This window comes from Ahaetulla prasina, chromosome 15 (assembly GCF_028640845.1).
Source record: "Ahaetulla prasina isolate Xishuangbanna chromosome 15, ASM2864084v1, whole genome shotgun sequence".
Classification (NCBI taxonomy): Eukaryota; Metazoa; Chordata; class Lepidosauria; order Squamata; family Colubridae; genus Ahaetulla; species Ahaetulla prasina.
Genome location: NC_080553.1, coordinates 17,629,319 through 17,649,286, shown reverse-complemented (window position 1 = coordinate 17,649,286; position 19,968 = coordinate 17,629,319). Strand labels below are relative to the sequence as shown.

General features: G+C 40.6%; 2 protein-coding genes across 6 annotated transcripts in view; one reads left to right on the top strand and one right to left on the bottom strand.

Annotated features, from left to right (window-relative positions):
- The window catches only part of KNTC1 (kinetochore associated 1), a 46,962-nt gene extending 38,423 nt beyond the window's left edge, over positions 1 to 8,539 (bottom strand). Inside the window, exons 1-9 of the mRNA XM_058158206.1 lie at positions 8,346 to 8,539; positions 6,893 to 7,080; positions 6,351 to 6,471; positions 4,049 to 4,164; positions 2,961 to 3,033; positions 2,593 to 2,670; positions 2,040 to 2,074; positions 1,370 to 1,480; positions 853 to 946 (exon numbers count right to left, since the gene is read on the bottom strand). Coding sequence (XP_058014189.1) covers positions 853 to 946; positions 1,370 to 1,480; positions 2,040 to 2,074; positions 2,593 to 2,670; positions 2,961 to 3,033; positions 4,049 to 4,164; positions 6,351 to 6,471; positions 6,893 to 7,024 — 760 coding nt within the window. The 5' untranslated portion in view covers positions 7,025 to 7,080; positions 8,346 to 8,539. The remainder of the gene's footprint in view (positions 1 to 852; positions 947 to 1,369; positions 1,481 to 2,039; positions 2,075 to 2,592; positions 2,671 to 2,960; positions 3,034 to 4,048; positions 4,165 to 6,350; positions 6,472 to 6,892; positions 7,081 to 8,345) is intronic.
- Positions 8,540 to 9,035: 496 nt separating this feature from the next.
- Positions 9,036 to 19,781, top strand: RSRC2 (arginine and serine rich coiled-coil 2). 5 transcript variants are annotated; one of them, XM_058158240.1, is made up of 10 exons: positions 9,036 to 9,193; positions 11,632 to 11,788; positions 12,142 to 12,185; positions 14,826 to 15,016; positions 16,064 to 16,207; positions 16,342 to 16,464; positions 16,799 to 16,878; positions 17,090 to 17,322; positions 17,867 to 17,956; positions 18,422 to 19,781. In XM_058158240.1, exons 1-10 carry the CDS (start codon positions 9,188 to 9,190, stop codon positions 18,602 to 18,604), a joined length of 1,251 nt encoding a protein of 416 aa, XP_058014223.1. In that variant the 5' UTR covers positions 9,036 to 9,187; the 3' UTR covers positions 18,605 to 19,781. The 5 variants fall into 5 exon arrangements, with proteins under 5 accessions (XP_058014223.1, XP_058014222.1, XP_058014227.1 ...); XM_058158239.1 differs by having other exon boundaries at positions 16,043 to 16,207; XM_058158244.1 differs by lacking the exon at positions 9,036 to 9,193 and adding an exon at positions 12,901 to 12,978 and having other exon boundaries at positions 11,691 to 11,788; positions 14,804 to 15,016.
- Positions 19,782 to 19,968: the final 187 nt, after the last annotated feature.

The following is a 19,968-nucleotide window of genomic DNA, read 5'->3' as shown; positions in this document are numbered from 1 at the left end:
TCAAACCGGTTCTGTGGGCGTGGCAGGGGAAGAATACTGCAAAATCCCCATTCCCACCCCACTCCAGGAGAAAGATACTGCAAAATCCCCATTCTGAGAACAGCCAGAGGTGGTATTTGCTAGTCCTCCGAATTACTCAAAATTTCCGCTACCGGTTCTCTAGAACCTACTAATTTCACTCCTGCCCCAAAGACTTAACAACAACAACAACAAAGTTGGAAGGGACCTTGGAGGTCTTCTAGTCCAACCCCCTGCCCAGGCAGGAAACCCTACACCACTTCAGACAAATGGTTATCCAACATCTTAAAAACTTTCAGTGTTGGAGCATTTGCAACTTCTGCAGGCAAGTTGTTCCATTTATTAATTGTTCTAATTGTCAGGATATTTTTCCTTAGTTCTGAGTTGCTTCTCTCCTTGATGAGTTTCCACCTATTGCTTCTTGTCCTGCCTTCAGGTGCTTTGGAGAATAGCTGGACTCCCTCTTCTTTGGGGCAACCCCTGAGATATTGGAACACTGCTATCATGTCTCCCCTAGTCCTTCTTTTCATTAAACTAGACACACCCAGTTCCTGCAACCGTTCTTCATATGTTCTAGCCTCCAGTCCCCTAATCCTCTTGGTTGCTCTTCTCTGCACTCTTTCTAGAGTCTCCCCATCTTTTTGACATCGTGGCGACCAAAACTGGATGCCGTATTCCAAGTGTGGCCTTTCCAAGGCATCCTAAAGTGGTATTAACCCTTCACATGATCTTGATTCTATCCCTCTGTTGATGCAGCCCAGAACTGTGTTGGCTTCAGAAAACCTAAACAGCCACGTAAAAATCCGTAAGGCTGCGAACGCCAGAATCCCCTACCTTGAATTAGGCTTGAATCAGCAACATTTTGGATGGAAACCATCTTTTTATTAGGATTCACTTCCCACACCGACATCGTGCAGCTACCGACCCCCTTCAAGAAAGCCAATGTTGATATTAAAAAACCTGTTGCTTCAAGTTTGCAAATCAAGCCAACTCCTGTTTTGTCTCAGGTAAGCATCTGTAACAGGGGTCTCCAAACTTGGTAACTTTTAAGTCTTGTGGACTTCAACTCCCAGAGTTCCTTTGCTGGCTGAGGAACTCTGGGAATTGAAATCCACAAGTCTTAAAAGTTGCCAAGGTTGGAGACCCCTGATCTAAAAGGCTACCTCCTCAGACCAAGGAACCTCAAGAACAGGTAGGTCCTCACAAATCAAAAGTTCTGCCAACTTTTCCTACCCTGAACTCAGGGCGATGTGCAGAAATGATCATATGATAATTACTACGCTTTTTGGGGGGGGGGAAAAGCTAGCTGAAATTGTACCTTAACCCAACATTCAAATCATGCTTGCGTTACCCCTATGATCAGCGCAAGGGTGTTCGCGATGTCCTTCGTCGCAGAAGAAAAGCAGACGGCAGTGTGATAATCTTCTATCGAAACAAAGCACGTTTCGACCTGGCTTTGTAACTGTTAAGACAAGACAGCCGTTCAGGTAGTCTAGGCGCAGTAACCCAGACTTTTTAAGTAAAATCTGGGACCCGTTAAAACAATCCCAGCACAAAAACTGCCTGGTTCCTCAAATTATCTATTAGACTTAAATGCGTATCGCTTATTTTTGAATAATGCTTTAGGCATGTTCTGCTGGGCCTAAGCAAAGCATGTTTGAGCTTCAGTAGGTGCCGTGTGGGGGGGAAAAAAGGCTTTTAAATTGGCGTTGGACATCTGCCGTTTTTATGCATTCCTCTCTTGGCAGCACCTGGCAAATTTTGCCGACACGAATTATTTTTGTATTGTTGCCCCCAGAAGAGCCAGAAATATTGTTGCCCCCAGAAGAGCCAGACCTTATCTTGAAGGAGGTATTATATTTTAAAATGATACAACTGGCTTTGTGTCTCGTGAATAGAATCATTAATCAGAGAGGCAGAAAAGGGAGGTCTAAATTTGGAAAATGCAGGCACACCCGGCTCTCAGGGTTTTTTTTAAAGCAACATTTGCAATACTAATAATGATCAAGAGCCTCAAATACCTTCTTGGCAGCGTTGATGTCCATTTCGGTAATGGCTGCATACAAGGAAAAACACTCATATTTTTATCAGAAATACTTTAGAAAAGCTTTTTATAATGTGCTTTCATCATGCATTTGTTCAACATCTCATTTTTCAGAAATACTTATCCCCGTTACAGCAGTGACATGTTGCTGGGGAGCGTTTCAGATGGGCAAAGAACAAACAAAACCGGAAAATACACACTAAACATAAAAACTGATAGCTGAGACAATGTAGAAGGACCTGTGGAAAGTCCCCAACAGCTACCATTTTCCAAGAAAACTCAATTTGGCTCAAATCTGGAAATCACCATTGTGAATTGATAACCCATGGCTATCGAGCTTCACAAAACACCCAGGAAAAACACACAAGGGCTGAATCACACAACAGCTGTGACACAGCGGCTAAGGATACATGAATGCAATTGCCACCAGCTCTATCTGCAAAATTCAGATATTGGTATACTTAGAACAGAAAGTACGAAAAGGAAAGTTTCGCCTCTTAACGGTTGAAATCTACGAAGTCCTGGCTTACCTTTCTGAATATTGGCAAGGGGAAGATGCATAATACAGAAAAAGCCTTTGCTGGTCAGAATAAATGCATGATAGATACCTATAAATTAAGCAGAGAAAATATCAAGCATTTGCGTATTTTTGAATCAAGGAATACTTAATTTCTTCACTACGAACAAGGAACCAAAACAACTCCACTTCCTCTGAACGCTGAACAAAGGCCAAAGGAATTACATTGGGTATATAAACAGAAGCTCAATTTTAAAAATTTGCAGCAAAAACAAAAAAAACAGCAAGGCAGCAAAATGTTCATTGTTTTCTTTATGGGCCAAATTCTGAGTTGTGGCCACCATGACTTACAAAATATACTTTCCAAGCTACCAATCTTACCTTCGACGGAACTGTCCATTTCTAGAATGAGATCCAAGAAGGCTTTTTCGTCGAAAGAACTTTGAACTAACGCCTAGATGTGGTTTCACAAAAAAGAAAAAGCATAGTTGTAATAACAGCTGGGTGTTTGGAATTGCCGTAGTTTTTGGAGTATAAGACGCACCTTTTCCCACACCCAAAAAAAGAGGGTGAAAATCTGGGTGCGTCTTATACTCCGAATGTAGCACCGCCCAGCTTCTCAAAGGGAGGTTTCAGAGACTGAAAAAAGCATCAGAAACGAAGCTTCAGAAAAAAAATCTCCAAACAGAGCTTCAGAAAAGCCCCCAAACAGTTTCAGAGGCTTTTTTTCTGAAGTTCTGTTTTGGAGGCTTTCTGAGGCAGAAAAAAGTTTTTTCTGAAACCGAGTTTCAGAGGCAGAAAAAAAAAAGCCAAAAAAAAAAAAAAAAAAGCAAGGCACAGAGCTCACAACCAAGGAACCTGTTGCTAACATTCACCTCTGGGAACAGCTGATTGGGGGTATTCCGGGAGGCCGAACCACCTGCCAATCAGCTTTTTTCTGATTTTCCTCCCCAAAAACTGAGGTGTGTCTTATACTCCAAAAAATACGGTAAGAGTTAAATAACGATTTTATGTTATTTTCGTATACTGATGGAGACTGAACCTTCCCAGGGTATCTCGTTCGGCTTGTATATAAAAGTGAGAAAAGTTTCAGAGAGGGTTAGGGTTAGAGGGTACAAATATGAGACTTTGTGTTTTCTATCCCGTCAGCACAGGGGTAGGAAGGAAGTAGAACCCTTGAATTCCATTTTCAAATTAAGCTTTATGGCTGTGGTTAAAGTTAACTGTATTTCGGAGAAAGAAGTTTGCTGCAAAATTAGGAACAGACTTTTTCTTATGGCTAATTTTTGTGAGAAACAAAACTTTCAGCTTCTTTACAGACATGCTAAAACAGAAACGGGGCTCAGGGATGGGGGAGCCCAGAACCTCCTTCCACTGTGCTAAAAGTGTAGCTTAGCATTCTGTACCTTCCTTTCTCAAATAAAAGAAGCCACATGTTTACAAGAACGGGCAAGAAATAAGCAACCTGCCTTAGTCAGCAAGGTCTGTTTTGAAGATACTTGAATCAGGTGCAGGTTCCCGTTTCTTTCGCCCACGACAAGGAATTGGCCTTCTTGACACAAGCCAACAATGTCCACTTCTGTTTCTGAAAGATTCGAAAAGCCAGCCACGCGTTATTGTGGGAGATGATGAGAACCCCCAAAAGAAAACACTACAGTTAAGTATAGTAAATTTAAAAACAACCACAAGATGACTAAAAGATACCCTGGGAAGCAAAAGCCATAAACATGCCGTTTCCATATTATTCAACTTAGGGCATTTTTCAGCAGTAATTCTCCATCCATCCATCTATCTATCATCAATGTATCTATCATCTATCTATCTATCTATCCTATCTATCCTATCTATCTATCTATCTATCTATCTATCTATCTATCTATCTATCTATCTATCTATCTATCTATCTATCTATCTATTCTATCTATCTATCTATCTATCTATCTATCTATCTATCTATCTATCTATCTATCTATTCTATCTATCATCTATCTATCTATCTATCTATCTATCTATCTATCTATCTATCTATCTATCATCAATGTATCTATCATCTATCTCTATCTATCCTATCTATTCTATCTATCTATCTATTCTATCTATCTATTCTATCTATCTATCTATCATCAATGTATCTATCATTATCTATCTATCATCAATCATCTATCTATCTATCTATCTATCTATCTATCTATCTATCTATCTATCTATCTATCTATCTATCTATCTATCTATCTATCTATCCTATCTATTCTATCTATCTATCTATTCTATCTATCATCTATCTATCTATCTATCTATCTATCATCTATCTATCATCAATCTATCTATCATCCGTCTATCTATCTATCTATCTATCTATCATCTATCTATCATCCGTCTGTCTGTCTGTCTGTCTATCTATCTATCTATCTATCTATCTATCTATCTATCTATCTATCTATCATCTGTCTGTCTATTTATCTATCTATCCATCATCCGTCTATCTATCTATCTATCTATCTATCTATCTATCTATCTATCTATCTATCTATCTATCTATCATCTGTCTATCTATCTATCTATCTATCTATCTATCTATCTATCTATCTATCTATCTATCATATCTATCTATCTATCATATCTATTTGAGCTCAGTAAGCTCAAACTGCCCAAGGAGCTGCTGATCCAATTCTACAGAGGAATTATTGAGTCTGTCATTTGCACCTCTATAACTGTCTGGTTCGGTTCTGCAACCCAACAAGAAAAACACAGACTTCAGAGGATAATTAGAACTGCAGAAAAAATAATTGCTACCAACTTGCCTTCCATTGAGGACCTGTATACTGCACGAATCAAGAAGAGGGCCGTGAAAATATTTGCAGATCCCTCGCATCCTGGACATAAACTGTTTCAACTCCTACCCTCAAAACGACGCTTATAGAGCACTGCTCACCAGAACAACTAGACACAAGAACAGTTTTTTCCCGAAGGCCATCACTCTGCTAAACAAATAATTCCCTCAACACTGTCAGACTATTTACTGAATCTGCAGTAATTAATTTAATTTAATTAATTTAATTAATCGTTTCATAGTTCCCATCACCAATCTCTTTCCACTTATGACTGTATGACTATAACTGGTTGCTGGCAATCCTTATGATTTATATTGATATATTATCATCAATTGTGTTGTAAATGTTGTACCTTGATGAACGTATCTTTTCTTTTATGTACACTGAGAGCATATGCACCAAGACAAATTCCTTGTGTGTCCAATCACACTTGGCCAATAAAATTCTATTCTATTCTATTCTATTCTATCTATATCTATCTATCTATCTATCTATCTATCTATCTATCTATCTATCTATCTATCTATCTATCTATCTATCATATCTATCTATCTATCTATCTATCTATCTATCTATCTATCTATCATCTGTCTGTCTATTTATCTATCTATCTATCTATCTATCTATCTATCTATCTATCTATCTATCTATCTATCATCTGTCTGTCTATCTATCTATCTGTCTGTCTATCTATCTATCTATCTATCTATCTATCTATCTATCATCTGTCTATCTATCTGACTGTCTATCTATCTATCTATCGTATGGCATGTTCATATCATCTCAATAAAAAGAAACACAGGAGCAAAATGCAAATGGAATATAAAATCTGAAATTTTAAACAGGAAAATTACGGACATGTATCTAAGCTTGCAAATATCATTTTTTACTTCATCTGCCGCAGAGCTCCACAGTTCCTTGGCCCCAGCCGGAAACTCACCAAAATGAAGAAACATTTGAAGAGACTGACAAATATTGTCAAGTACCGCCACCATCCTGTCAGCCACCAGCACGCAGCCATCACTCAGATTGTAGGCATTTAATTCCGGGTTAGATAAAACCTGAGTAATTTCAGAAAAAAAATGTAATAAGTCCATGCAGACGGATTGGATAAAAAAAAGCACACAAGGAACCGATGAGATCTGCATTCTTGGCATATCCGTGTCAACAGATTAAAACAAAAGAATTAGTGCAGCTATCAACAACTAATGCACATTGCAGCTATACATCAGTGGCAGTCCTCAGGTTACAACCACAATGGAGTCTGGAACTTCAAATCTGAGTAGTAAATCCCCTTCCTCAGGTTGGTCGTAACTTTGAATAGCCACTAAGTGGCCGGTCATAAGCGGAGGACAACCTGTACTATTATATGATAGTGTTGTAGAGCTGTGCATTTCCTTTTTATAGTTGCTAGATCTTTGGACTGAAATTAAAAAAGAGACCTCACAGCAGCTTGTGATGGGGTCTTTAAGGCTGTGCTACCTTTTGGGATGAGGTTATTTTCACCAGTGTGTTCATCTGATAGAGCGCACTTCCACATTCTTGCCTGGAACATATGTTCAGATGCCCGCTGCCCGTATCGTCACTCGTCAGGAGCTCAATGTCGTCCCACATCTTCGGAGGATGATGTTCTGTCCGGCGAAAGTCAGAAGAGTATCAAGAGAACTCGCCTAAACAGGGAAGAAACATCACTTGGGCATCAAGAGGTCCCTAAGCAAAGAGAGAGCACTTTCCTCGTTTTATTAGTCAAACTACGTACTAAGTCTGCACTACTATTAATCTTCTCATCATTCCCATCACCAATCTACTCCCACTTATGACTGGATGACTGTAACCTTGTTGCTTGTATCCTTATGATTTATATTGATATTGTTTCCTGATTGCTTATTTGTTCCCTATGACTATCATTAAGTGTTGTGTCTTATGATTCTTGATGAAGGTATCTTTTCTTTTATGTACACTGAGAGAGTCTGCACCAAAGACAAATTCCTTGTGTGTCCAATCACACTTGGCCAATAAAGAATTCTGTTCTGTTCTGTTCTTCTGTTCTATTCTATTCTATATCCCTATTCTATTCTATAAATCTTAATCCTTACGATTTATACTGATATATTTGACCATCATTTGTGTTGTAAATGTTGTACCTTGATGAAAGTATCTTTTCTTTTATGTACACTGAGAGCATCTGCACCAAGACAAATTCCTTGTGTGTCCAATCACACTTGGCCAATAAAGAATTCTGTTCTGTTCTGTTCTGTTATTCTATTCTATTGTATTCTATTCTATTCTATATCCCTATTCTATTCTATAAATCTTAATCCTTACGATTTATACTGATATATTTGACCATCATTTGTGTTGTAAATGTTGTACCTTGATGAACGTATCTTTTCTTTTATGTACACTGAGAGCATCTGCACCAAGACAAATTCCTTGTGTGTCCAATCACACTTGGCCAATAAAGAATTCTATTCTATTCCATTCCATTCCATTCCATTATTTCTATTCTGTTCTATTCTATTCCTATTCCGTTAATTCTATTCTATTCTATTCTATTCTATTCTATTCTATTCTATTCTATTCTAAAAATAATATTTTTTCCCCTTCAACCCGCATATAAGCCACCCGCACAAACGCTGAACGGCCACAGGCGATAATGTCATTTTTTTCTGGATCTCTCGATTTAATTCATGGATGTTTGCAAAGCCCGTTTTAAAGATTTGGTGTTTTTTTTTTCATAGTGACTTTTATTTTAAATCGAAGCAAAAGATAAAGTTACCAAAGCAAAACGGACATGAATGCACATCCCAGAATATGGGGCACAGTATGTTTTTTGTTTTTGTTTTTTGCAAGGAAGCAGCCAGGCGGATCTCCAGCCGGTCTCTCTTTTTTTTTTCCCCCGTGTTGGGCGAAACTTCACCGGGTAAACTCCTACCTGTCGCCCAGCTCTTACAGGCGTCCGCCGAGACTAGCACCCCGGCGGGTCACATCTACCCAATGACGCCGCTTCCCGGCTTGGAAAGGAGGCGAGGAAGCCGCGCGGCGACCGAACCCCCGATGGATCAAACGGGATCTTTCGAATTTGGCGGGAGTTCTCCCTGCGGTCCGCAGGAGGGGCTTAGACGGCTACGGCGCCCCGCAAGGGCCAAACTTCCTCAGGAGAACGGCGGGCCCAAGCCGGGGAGATAGGAAAAGTTCAAGAGGTGTCCTCTCCGTCGTGGTGTGTTTTTTTTGTTGTTTGTTTTTTGGCTTGTGCGAGGGGCGCTGGGGCGCTCTGTCCAGGCTCTCTCGCGGCCATTCGGGCCCCAATTCATCAAAGGACGAAACTGAGGAGGAATTGAGAAAAATCGCTCCCACCTATCAAGAGACGGTACCTTCTCTTTATTAAAGAAAAATGGGAAGAGAGCGACCGGATCATATTTAGACCGTTTTAATGTTACGGCTCCTTATTCGGAGGCCGCCCCGTGTTCTTTTCTGGGGCAGGAGAGCCTTAAAAAAAAAAAAAGAGCCAAAGCAGGGGAACCACAGCCGCCCTCCTCTACAAGGTTATATATCTATGCTCCCAAGTCCGCGCAGGCGCATTGCCGCTCTTCTGCACTCCCGCCGCTCTCCTGGTTACATCCGGGCATATCCCAAGCAGGGGGCGGGGCCGAGCTGAGAGGGCTGCTCGCCCAGTCGGTTGCGGAGGCGCTGCGCGTCGTTCGCTGAGGGATCGAAGCCGCGGAGGAGCCCCGAGGTCCCTCTCGGGGCCCGCTTCCCCCCTCCGTGCACCCCGGCATGGCGGTGAGGCTCCCACGACGGCTTCCCGGGCTGGCGGAGGGCGAGGCCCAGGCGGCGGGCGGAGCCGCCTCGGGTGGAAGGCGCCAGACAAGATGGCGCCCGGCCGCCATGATGGGCCTCCGTGAGGGGGGAGGGGGAGGAGGGAGGAGGTACCCCCCGCCCCCCCCAGCGCGGCTTCTCGAAGCTTCTCCGGCGGCCTCTGGGGGTCCGGGCCTCGAACCGAATCCCCGCTCTTGGCGCCCTCATTGGGGAGAATCCCCACGTTGGGCTGACACGCCTCATACACGTGTGGATGGTGTGGGGGGGGGAGAGGCCTTTTTCTGGGGTTAAAGCGGGTTTAGAGATGTGTGGATGGGTAGATAAAAAAGAAATAGAGATATAAAAGAGATAGTTCGATATAAAGGTATATTAAAAAGAAAGAGACAGATAACAGATTAGATAGATAGATATAGATATAAATATATAATGAGAGAGGTAGAGATAGGTAGGTAGGTAGAATGAGAGAAATGGAGAGATGAGATAGATAGGATGAGAGAGAAATGGAAAGATGAGAGATAGATAAATAGGATGAGAGAGAAATGGAGAGATGAAAGAGAAATGGAGAGATGAGATAGATAGATAGATAGATAGATAGATAGATAGATAGATAGATAGATAGATAGATAGATAGATAGATAGATAGATAGGATGAAAGAGGACCCAGATTGTTGGGGGGGGCAATAAGTTGACTTTGTAAAAAATATACAAATAGAATGAGACTATTGCCTTATACACTGTAAGCCGCCCTGAGTCTTCGGAGAAGGGCGGGGTATAAATGTAAACAAAAAAAAAAAGAGAAATGGACATGATTAGATAGATAGATAGGATGAGAGAAATGGAGAGATGAGATAGAAAAATAGATAGGATGAGAGAGAAATAGAGAGATGATTAGATAGATAGATAGGATGAGAGAGAAATGGAGATGAGATAGATAGAAAAATAGATGGAATGAGAGAAATGGAGGGATGATATAGATGCGATAGATATGGATGATTGATTGTTAGATATAGATTAGATAGATATGGATGATAGATATAATGAGATATAGATTAGATAATAGGGATGGATGGATGATTGATAGATATAGAGGTATATAAAAAATAGAGACATAAAAGATATACAGATAAATATAAAAAAGAAATAGAGAGAAATAGATAAAAGGTAGATGTGTATATAGATTACATATACACAAAAATAGATGTGTATATATGTGTGCGTGTAGATGTAGATAGACATCTTAAGCATGTATTTACATTTATGTATGGATCTGAAGCCTTTTTAAAGCAAATTTTATTATAGAATGTAAAGGATCAGTGTGGCAAAGAACAGGGTGTGTTTACGGACGCAAAGGCTTGAGGGGGGTGGCTAGAGTTTATTATGGAACTCGCATAATAAACGGGGAGAGGAAACCAGGCCCATTTGTGGCTCTTTTATAAATATAACACTAAGAAAAGAAGCTGGCATGCTAGGCGCATGTAAATCTTTCACATATGGCTGTGTATAGTAGGTCAGTTCGGCTTCTGCCCTCTGTAGCTGCTCCTGACGGAAGAGAAGGATGCTGAGTGTAAGGCTGTATTAATTGTTTTAAGGTATCTTTTAGTGACCTTGGGGGTTCTGTCATCTCAGGGGAAATGAAAAGGAGGGGGGAACCCCTACCCCTCTTTCCTTTATTTGTATTTCTTCAAGTTGTGTTTGCCCTTTGACTGTTTTGAGTGTAACTTGTGAAAGTTAACTCTTCCTTACAGGGTAACCAAACTGGGACGAATAAAACACCAATTTGCAGTTGAATTAATGGCATAAGTTCCAACAGCTTTCTGGGTGGTGGGGTCTATTCACTTCAGAGGGGCTTGTATTCTGAGTAAATATTTTAACCTGGACATCAGAGACTTTGGAATAAACACATGATATCGGTAGCATAAAACTAAATGTTTAGGAGCTTACGGTTCCTTAGCATTTATTTAGAAACGAGGCTTTTTATATTTTTATCGATCAGTTGATAATGCTATTGTAATGGCACATAATGCTAGTCTTAATTGCCAATGTTAAATGTTGTTTGTGACCTGGTTTTAAAGCCCTTGGGGTTGTACAGCTCCAGTTAAGTGCTATACTCTCAGCTGGGGTTTAATTTGTTTGGAATATTCCTAAAATATAAACAGGTTTTCTGCTCCAAGTAAAGCACTGCAGTCATAAAATTGCAGTCATAAAAAGTCATAAAAATTTAGTTTCTAGAGAAAGCTATTAAAATAGCTGTGTACTTTAGTGTGAAGGAAGTCAGACATATCGTTTAGCGTAGTTGATGTAATATATGCTGTAGAACTTGAGGCAGTGTCCCATGGCTATCGGAAGACGTAGTAGACAGTCACTGTATTGCAAATATTAAAAGTTATTTCATTTTAAATTAGGCTAGTGATTCTGAGCGAGAGGCAAATCCTCCAGAGAAATCCTCTCCTGAGAGAGAGAAGAAAAAGGAACGATCAGAGGCATCCAGTTCACCTAGAACTTCAAAACACCATTATTCAAGGTCACGTTCCCGATCAAGAGAAAGAAAACGAAAATCCGGTATGAAAGTCTCTACCTGTTCGTTAAATTTTGCTAGTGGGCACACCCTTGTAGCTTAATGGTTGCTGTAATTAAGATAGTAATTTGTTACAATCTGTGTCACTTTAAAATAAACGTTTCAATTCAAAATGTAAGTCATAAGTGATAGCGTTCTATATTCAAGATAGAATGGTGAATTGACTAAATAGACCTTAGAAGTATGTTGAGCCTTGTATGAGGGAAGAGGGTTGTGAATATTACCAGTCCCAACTATTTTAAATCTGTAAAATAGCTTAATTGGGATTGGAACTTATGTAGATGGAGATGATTTTTTAAAGCTATATTGGATGACTAATAGGTGCTTTCTTCTTTAGATAATGACGGGAAAAAATACAGAAGCCGGAGCAGAAGCAAAGAGGTAATTAATACTTTGTAGTGCTTGGGTATTTGTGCAGGACATATTTACAAGTATGTCATAGCATGTATAAATCTTAAAATATAATTGTCTAAATGGTAAGTACCAACAAAAAAAAAAGTAAATTCAGAAAGTGCTTGGAGTGAGAAGCATGAATGAAGCCATCTTTATAACAAAAAGGTAATAGTTGACCAAAAAAAAAAAAAATTCATATGGAGATTTATTGTGGAAAATACCATGATAAAAATTTTAATATAATTGATACTCACAGAGCTTCCATTCACCAGAGTTCAGCTAAGCATTTACAAAAAAATTTGGCCCATCTCATTCCACCTCGGAAGTTTTTGTCACTATTTGGGTGAGGACATAATTGGAATTCTTCTAGGTGGGGTTTGTCCATACAACAGGAGTCACAGAGATGGAAATAAATGGTTTTGAAGGCAAAGCGAGGGGATCGAGGTTAGGAAGCCGTTGTAGGAACATTGCTAGGGGAATGGCCAGCTTCTGGTGCAGAGGTGGTTTGAGTACAGGAGCATCAGCAGTAACTAGAAAATTCTGCTAGAGAGAGCTTTAGAGGAAATTTCTTTAGGTGGTATCACAGACTCCCCCCCCCCCTTTGCAATGGAAGCTCTGTTTAAAGAAAAGTAGGAGAGTATTTGTGAAATTGACTATTTTGTTTAGATCACATGATAACATTTCTATAATAAATCATACTCAGCGTGCTAATGCGCGAAGAGACTGAACTGAAGACGCTCCAGACTCAGATAGCAAAATTATAAGCCTACTTCATGATAAGGTAACTATTAGTCATTCAAACTCATATTTCCCTTGCAAAGAAATTTTAAATCAGTTTTATTGGATATAATGGTGTTTTTAAAGTACATGCTATATGTTTAGAAGACTATTCCGTTATGTTTTCAAAACGTATTTCTCTCATAATGTAGAAATCGTTCAAACTAATTTTAAGAACTGTACTGTTTTTGATCTTAAATTCCAGGGGAATAGCTGCTGTTACAATTTGATTGTTGATGTTTGACCCAATAATTGTCCTAATTTGTAAAGGACTAATTAAGTAAAGGGTTATTCCTAGTTCTAGTAATTTTACATGTTCCAAAAAGGAGGAGGATAGAATAATATGGACATCACACAGGATTGGAAAAACATCCATCACAGTCCATAAATATACCTCTACCTTGGCAATTTATTTATTTATTTATTTAAATTTGTATACCGCCCTTCTCCCAAAGGACTCAGGGCGGTTCACAGCCAGGTAAAAATACATAACAAACTATAAATACAATTAAAATACTATTAAAAGACTTATTAAATTGGCCGGAATTAAAATTTAGAAATAAAACCCATTAAAAACCCATAAACTTAAAAAACTAACCCAGTTCAGCGCAGATAAATAAGTGAGTTTTAAGCTCACGGCGAAAGGTTGGGTTTGTTCCATCTTTATGAGCTTTTCCAATTTTCAATATGCAACAAGAAATACACTTTACACTCCTCCTTTAATCCTCAGTGGGTGTCCAAATAGTTTCATATTAAAAATGTAGCCATAAAAATTAAAATACCAATAATTGTGGCTTAACTTTTTTTTGGAATTTATATCCCGCCCTTCTCCGAAGACTCAGGACGGCTTACACTGTGTTAAGCAATAGTCTTCATCCATTTGTATATTATATACAAAGTCAACTTTATTGCCCCCAACAATCTGGGTCCTCATTTTACCTACTTTATAAAGGATGGAAGGCTGAGTCAACCTTGGGCCTGGTGGGACTTGAACCTGCAGTAATTGCAAGCAGCTATGTTAGACAGACTTAGAGGCCCTTTTACACATTTAGAATAATGGTGTAATGAATGAATGAATAAGTAAATGGTTGAATTATATGTATGTAATATAGGCTTTGAGTGAGGTTATTAAGACCTGGAAGACATAAAGAATTACATGAAAATGTTAAGGATTACCTGTACAATTGCTTATAAGTATCACTTCCAGTACAATTTATAGAGAAAAATATATCTGAGTAGTAAAAGTACAGAAAAGGGAAGTTGCAGAGAATCTTTACCCAAATTTTAGAGAACTAAACACTGAATGGTAAAGTGTCTTTACAAAAGAGCCCAGATCATTGCAAATTCAAAGCATGATCCGGCTTGAACGCTGGTTACCTGACAGACAAGGTTTTAGGCTGGTGATCCACTGTTTCACCAAACCTCAGTTTGGCCATTGTAGGAGGATGGCCTGTAAATCTCCTGCCATGTTGCTGGATGAGCTTTTTAAAGATTTCTCTGGGGTGCCGAGAGAGCAGCGTGTTTTCTTTTGTGGGTGAGGCCATCAAGTCCTCAGAACAGCTGTTCCGTCTCTTGATGTAAACCTGGCTTTTGTGGCAGGAGATGTTTTAACCTTGTGGAGCAAGATTTAAGTCCAGAAGGGGTGGGGGTGGGGGTGGGGAGTGGTAGGGTCACCTCTGCAACGTTGCATAGATGGTGGTGGTGTTAAAAGATATCTCAGTTGACTGGGGCCACGCTCCTAAGGTTACTAATGTTGCATCATCAACGACGTATCATTCTTGATCTTCTAATGCCCATACTAACTCTCTGTTGCACTATTTTCCTGAAAGAACCAACTTCTTCTTAAAACAGGCACGAAGACATGGGTCCAAAGAGAGGTCCTCCAAGAAGCACAGACCTGAAGAGCATAACGACAAAGACCACCCTTCAGATAAAGGGAGGGAGAGCCTGAACTCTTCGGAGAACGGCGAGGATCGGCACAAGCGCAAGGAGAGGAAGGCCTCCAGGGGGCGCAGCCATTCCAGGTCTCGTTCGCGGGAAAGGTAGACGCATAGTTTCCTTCCATGTTACTCGTTTGGAGAGGATTCGGGAGATGGTTGAGCCCACTCACAAAAGAAGGGGAACCTTGAGTTTGCCTACTTCGTGGACGTTTTTGTCTTCTAAACTAACGTGCAGTGGTGGTAGAACATTAGGTGTCTTTGTAACTGGATTTTGTGGTCACCACAGGTAGTCCTCGACTTAGCAATTCACATAGTGATTACAAGCGCATTGAAAAACGTGACTTAAAACCGTTGTTCACACTTATCCCCATGGTCATGTGGTTTACGTTTGGGTGATTGACAGTTGACTCACATTTATAATGGTTGCAGTGCCCCGGGGGTGGTCATGTGATCCCCTTTTCCGACCTTCTGACAAGCAAAGTCAACGGGGAAGCCAGATTCACAACCGTGTGGCTAATTTAACAACTGCAAGGATTCACTTATCAAATGTGGCAAAAAATGGGGCGAAACTCACCTAACCGATTTCTCACTTAGCAGCATAAATGTTGGGTGGGCTCGATTGTGGTCGTTAAGTCAAGGACTGCCTATATTTGTTTCTTCAGCCTAGATCCAAGCTCTTATACTTAACTAAATCGGGGATCTCTTGGATTGCTTCTCTTACAATAGTTACGGCTTAACTTCTGCCACTGATTTTTCTGTAGGACGGCAATGCTGACGAGTTTCTGCACTCATTCCAGGGGAATATCTGCTAAATAATAATAAGCCTAAAACTTCCTCAATTATCTTTTCTTGAAATATATATACTTTAAAGCAGGGGTCTCCAACCTTGGTCCCTTTAAGACTTGTGGACTTGAACTCCCAGAGTTCTTCAGCCAGCTTTGCTGGCTGAGGGACTCGGAATTGAAGTCCACAAGTCTTAAAGGGACCAAGGTTGGAGACCCCTGCTTTAAACAGAACATAATGCAGATAATGCTTTTATTTGCGGGTAATTGAACGGAATAGTTAAGCTTGGAAACCCCTTCTTTGTGGGTAATTGAACGGAATAGTTAAGCTTGGAAACCTTAACAGGGATTTGGCGTGTGATTCCAGGCGGCACCGTAGTCGAAGCCGCGACAAAAAAAAATCCCGCTCCCGAAGTCGAGAGAAAAAGCGGCGCGTGAGATCCAGATCTCGATCCAAATCCAGACACAGGCATAGGAGTCCCAGTAGAAGCAGAACCAGGAGTCGGAGCAGGTGCGTTGACGCTTTTTAAACGATAAAATGTAGAGGGAGTGATGTCGAATGAGAGAACCTGCTGTTCAGGCTTGTTTGCGGCCTGAGAAGTAATTGTGAAGAGAGGAAAAATGAAACTCTGTGGTTCTGAACAGGGAAAGAAAGAAGAGACCCGAAAAACCACGAAGGTTCAGCAGAAGTCACAGCCGAACTCCGAGCCCCCCGCCTTTCAGGGGGCGAAACACAGCGATGGATGCCCAGGAAGCCTTGGCCAGGAGGTACGAGACTCTCTTGGATTGTAGTTTTCGTAAGATGGTTTTCATCACACACACACACACACACACACACACACACACACACACACAGAGAGAGACAATAATCGCTGTGCAACTGGAAGCAGGAAAATATTTCAGCCCCTTTGTCTTTCTCTTCAATTTATCTGTCGAAATCGAACTAAGAAGCAGCAAGAGAAAAGGGATTAGGCAGTCTTTAACTTGTGTGCAGCTTTTTCAGTTCCTCCTTTGCTGTTTTGTTTCTGAATGAACAGTACAGTACTGAGGTGGGGAAATGAGAAAGAAACCTTTTCACGTCTTTCTGCATTGTTATTCCTAGGTTGGAAAGAGCAAAAAAATTGCAAGAACAGAGAGAGAAAGAACTGGTTGAGAAGCAGAAACAACAGGAAATAGTTGCCGGTAATTGAACTTCCCTTTCCCTTCCCTACAGTAACACTGCACCACTTTATTTCATTTTGATCTGTCTCTAGAGAATTTCTACTCTTTTACCATTTTTTAAAAATATACCAGTTATGTATTTGGACAAAAGACATTGTATCAGTTTTTTATGGCTTGTAAACTTGGCGTATCAGACCGTGCCTTTAGAAGGATACCGTTTTGTTGGTTTCAGCGGCAGCTGCCACCGGTGGGTCAGTCATCAATGTCGCAGCTCTCCTGGCCTCTGGGACACAGGTCACTCCTCAAATAGCCATGGCAGCTCAGATGGCGGCCCTGCAAGCGAAGGCTCTGGCCGAGACAGGAATAGCTGTTCCCAGCTACTACAACCCAGCAGCAGTGAACCCCATGAAGTTCGCCGAGCAAGAAAAGAAGAGGAAAATGCTGTGGCAGGGCAAAAAAGAAGGGGTAAATCTCCTGGTGGCTTTTATCTTTCCTTGGTTACCCCTGGGGAAGTCTGCAAAGCAATGTTTTCAGAGGCAGATCAGAGTTACCGCCTGATGGTGCAGCTGATGACACTTCAGAGTTTTTGGGATTTTTACGATGGAAATAGCTTCGAAGGGCTCATTCGCAGGGCCAGTAATGGCCAAGCCAATACAGTAACTAGATGCTAAATAAGCCCTTGTACTGGAAGTTTGGGGTGGGGGAGAGAACCATGAGAGGGGGTGAATGAGTTAGAGCAGGGGTCTGCAAACTTGGCTCTTTTAAGACTTGTGGACTTCAACTCCCAGCAAAGCTAGTTGAGGAACTCTGGGTGTTGAAGTCCACAAGTCTTAAAAGAGCCAAGTTTGCAGACCCCCCCTGGGTTAGAGAAAAATAGTGGAAAAAAGAAAGCTACCTTTTTTCCATGAGAAATCTTTTTCCAGTTGCTATATGTTGATTTTTCTTTTCTAGGATGAATATACTTCTATATGGAACCTATAAAGACTCCCTACTTTATGTTTTTTTATAGGATAAATCACAATCTGCGGAAATCTGGGAGAAACTGAATTTCGGAAATAAGGACCAAAATGTCAAGTTTAGGAAGTTGATGGGTATTAAGGTAGGTGTTTCTAAAATTAACTTTGTCTTTACGCCAGAAAGGTCAGCATGAAGAGACCTGTGTGGTCTGGGAAGGCCTACAGGCTATGAAACAAAATTTCAGAGCGGTATGGAGAGAAGTCAGATTCTTGAGGTAGCTGGAGATAAGCTCAAACAATGGGAACGTACAGATTTGGATTAAAATGATATTCTGGGGATCTGGTTTCATTGTGTACACACTGCAAGAACCCAACCATTTTTTCAGAGCAAATCTGGAAAACCTCAGGTGGGGAAAAACTGCTTGTGCTCCACTGCTTGGTAACTGGTGAAAACTATGGGAACATCAGTAGAGACTTTTTAACAGCAAAGCTTCCTTTGTAGTTGAATCTTTGTTGTGTACTATTGTTAAGCTGGATGCCGTGTATCGGAGCAGAAGAGTTGAGTTTGTTGAGCCTTTCGGTTGACGCTTTTCTTCTGTTTCTCCTAGAGCGAGGAGGAAGCCAGCGGCAGCGGTTCGGTGGACGAGGAGAGTTATAAGACTTTGAAACAGCAAGAAGAAGTCTTCCGCAATCTGGACGCACAGTACGAAATGGCCAGGTCACAGACGCACACCCAGAGAGGAATGGGGTTGGGCTTTACGTCTTCGATGCGAGGAATGGACGCCGTTTGAGGCTTTGGACACCTTCGGACAGCTTAAGAGACGCCGACCAAGATTCTGTGGTTGAGATGTTGGCTTCCCCGTTCACCGAAAGCTGGCATCCTAGCTTGCATGGGTGTTAACATTGACTTTAATTTATTGACATTACAATTTTTTTGTAAATACCAGATCAGTGATAACTGGTGTTCCATGTTGTAATCAGGTCATTATACTCACTTCCATTATACGCGCCAGAGCTCCAGAAGGACGCTTCTAACTTCTGTGGTTCTCAGACAGAACAGCCGAGGGTGAACTCGCCACACGGATATTTTGTGTCCACCACCGTCTCTCTTGTGTACTTTTTGTACTTTAAACTTGTACAGTTATTTTAAACTCTTGGAACATAAAAACACATTGTGTTGGTGTTAAAAACTAGCAGATTGGGCCCGTGGGTACATAAATGCAGTGCAACAACCTGGTTAATAAAACATGTTGCTTTTTTTTCTCAAGTATTGTATTTTAAGTTTAGTGGATAGTGGCCATTTCATGATTAATTTCACGGAGTATAGTTTTGAGATAAATGCTCATCCCAATACAGGAAAGCAGAGGATAGAAGTTAAGAAGTTAAATAGAGGATAAAGAATACTGCAGGTTTATTTGTTAGCTATATCAAAATACTACATCCTAATTACGCTCCTTGTTCTTATCCAACAATTCTTTCCTCCCTGAGTTAAGTAGTTTTGTTCTGTGAAAGCTCTAATTGAATACTGTAGAGACAACCCCCTTAAAGATTATTGGGTTTTTTTATAGCATTGCCGGATTAGGAAGTATTTAACAGAATGTAAAAAGTGAAATGTATAAATTCCCGTGCTAATTATAAATGTTAAAATGAGAGATGGCAGCAGATATAGAGAAAAGGATCCCATATATGTGAGAAAAGTCTGTTACAAATAACCAAAATTTGATACTGGTATCACCGATGCCCCAGGCTGTAGTTCTCAGCCCCCACTTTTAATCTGTTATTAAACAGATTAAGATTGAGAGTAATCCCTCATACGAAACCTCAATCTCTTTCCACACCCAACAGAGGCAGGTTGAGGATAGGGATGGCGGGCGGATTAAAATTCCCAACGTATTTGAGGATTGCAAGTGTTCAGAGTCACAGTTTTATTTGGGATTTGTGGCCGACAACAAACCAGGAAGTGCTGTGATGGATGGTATCCGCAGAGGCAGTTTTATATCAAAGCGTAGCAGGTACTGATAATCCATTAAAGCGTTAGAAATATATAACATGCATGGTCTGTTCTTAAATACATTTTCGGACATTTTTTTGCACACCTTTCCTGGTACCTCTACCTCTTAATTGTGGACACCCTGTCCCATCATCCACGAACAAC

Excerpts from the sequence above, each read along its gene's own strand:
- RSRC2 (XM_058158239.1), top strand. Across the intron at positions 15,017-16,042 it reads AGGTCTCGTTCGCGGGAAAG|GGATTTGGCGTGTGATTCCA; the intron begins GTAGACGCATAG and ends AAACCTTAACAG. Across the intron at positions 16,879-17,089 it reads ACAACAGGAAATAGTTGCCG|CGGCAGCTGCCACCGGTGGG; the intron begins GTAATTGAACTT and ends TGTTGGTTTCAG.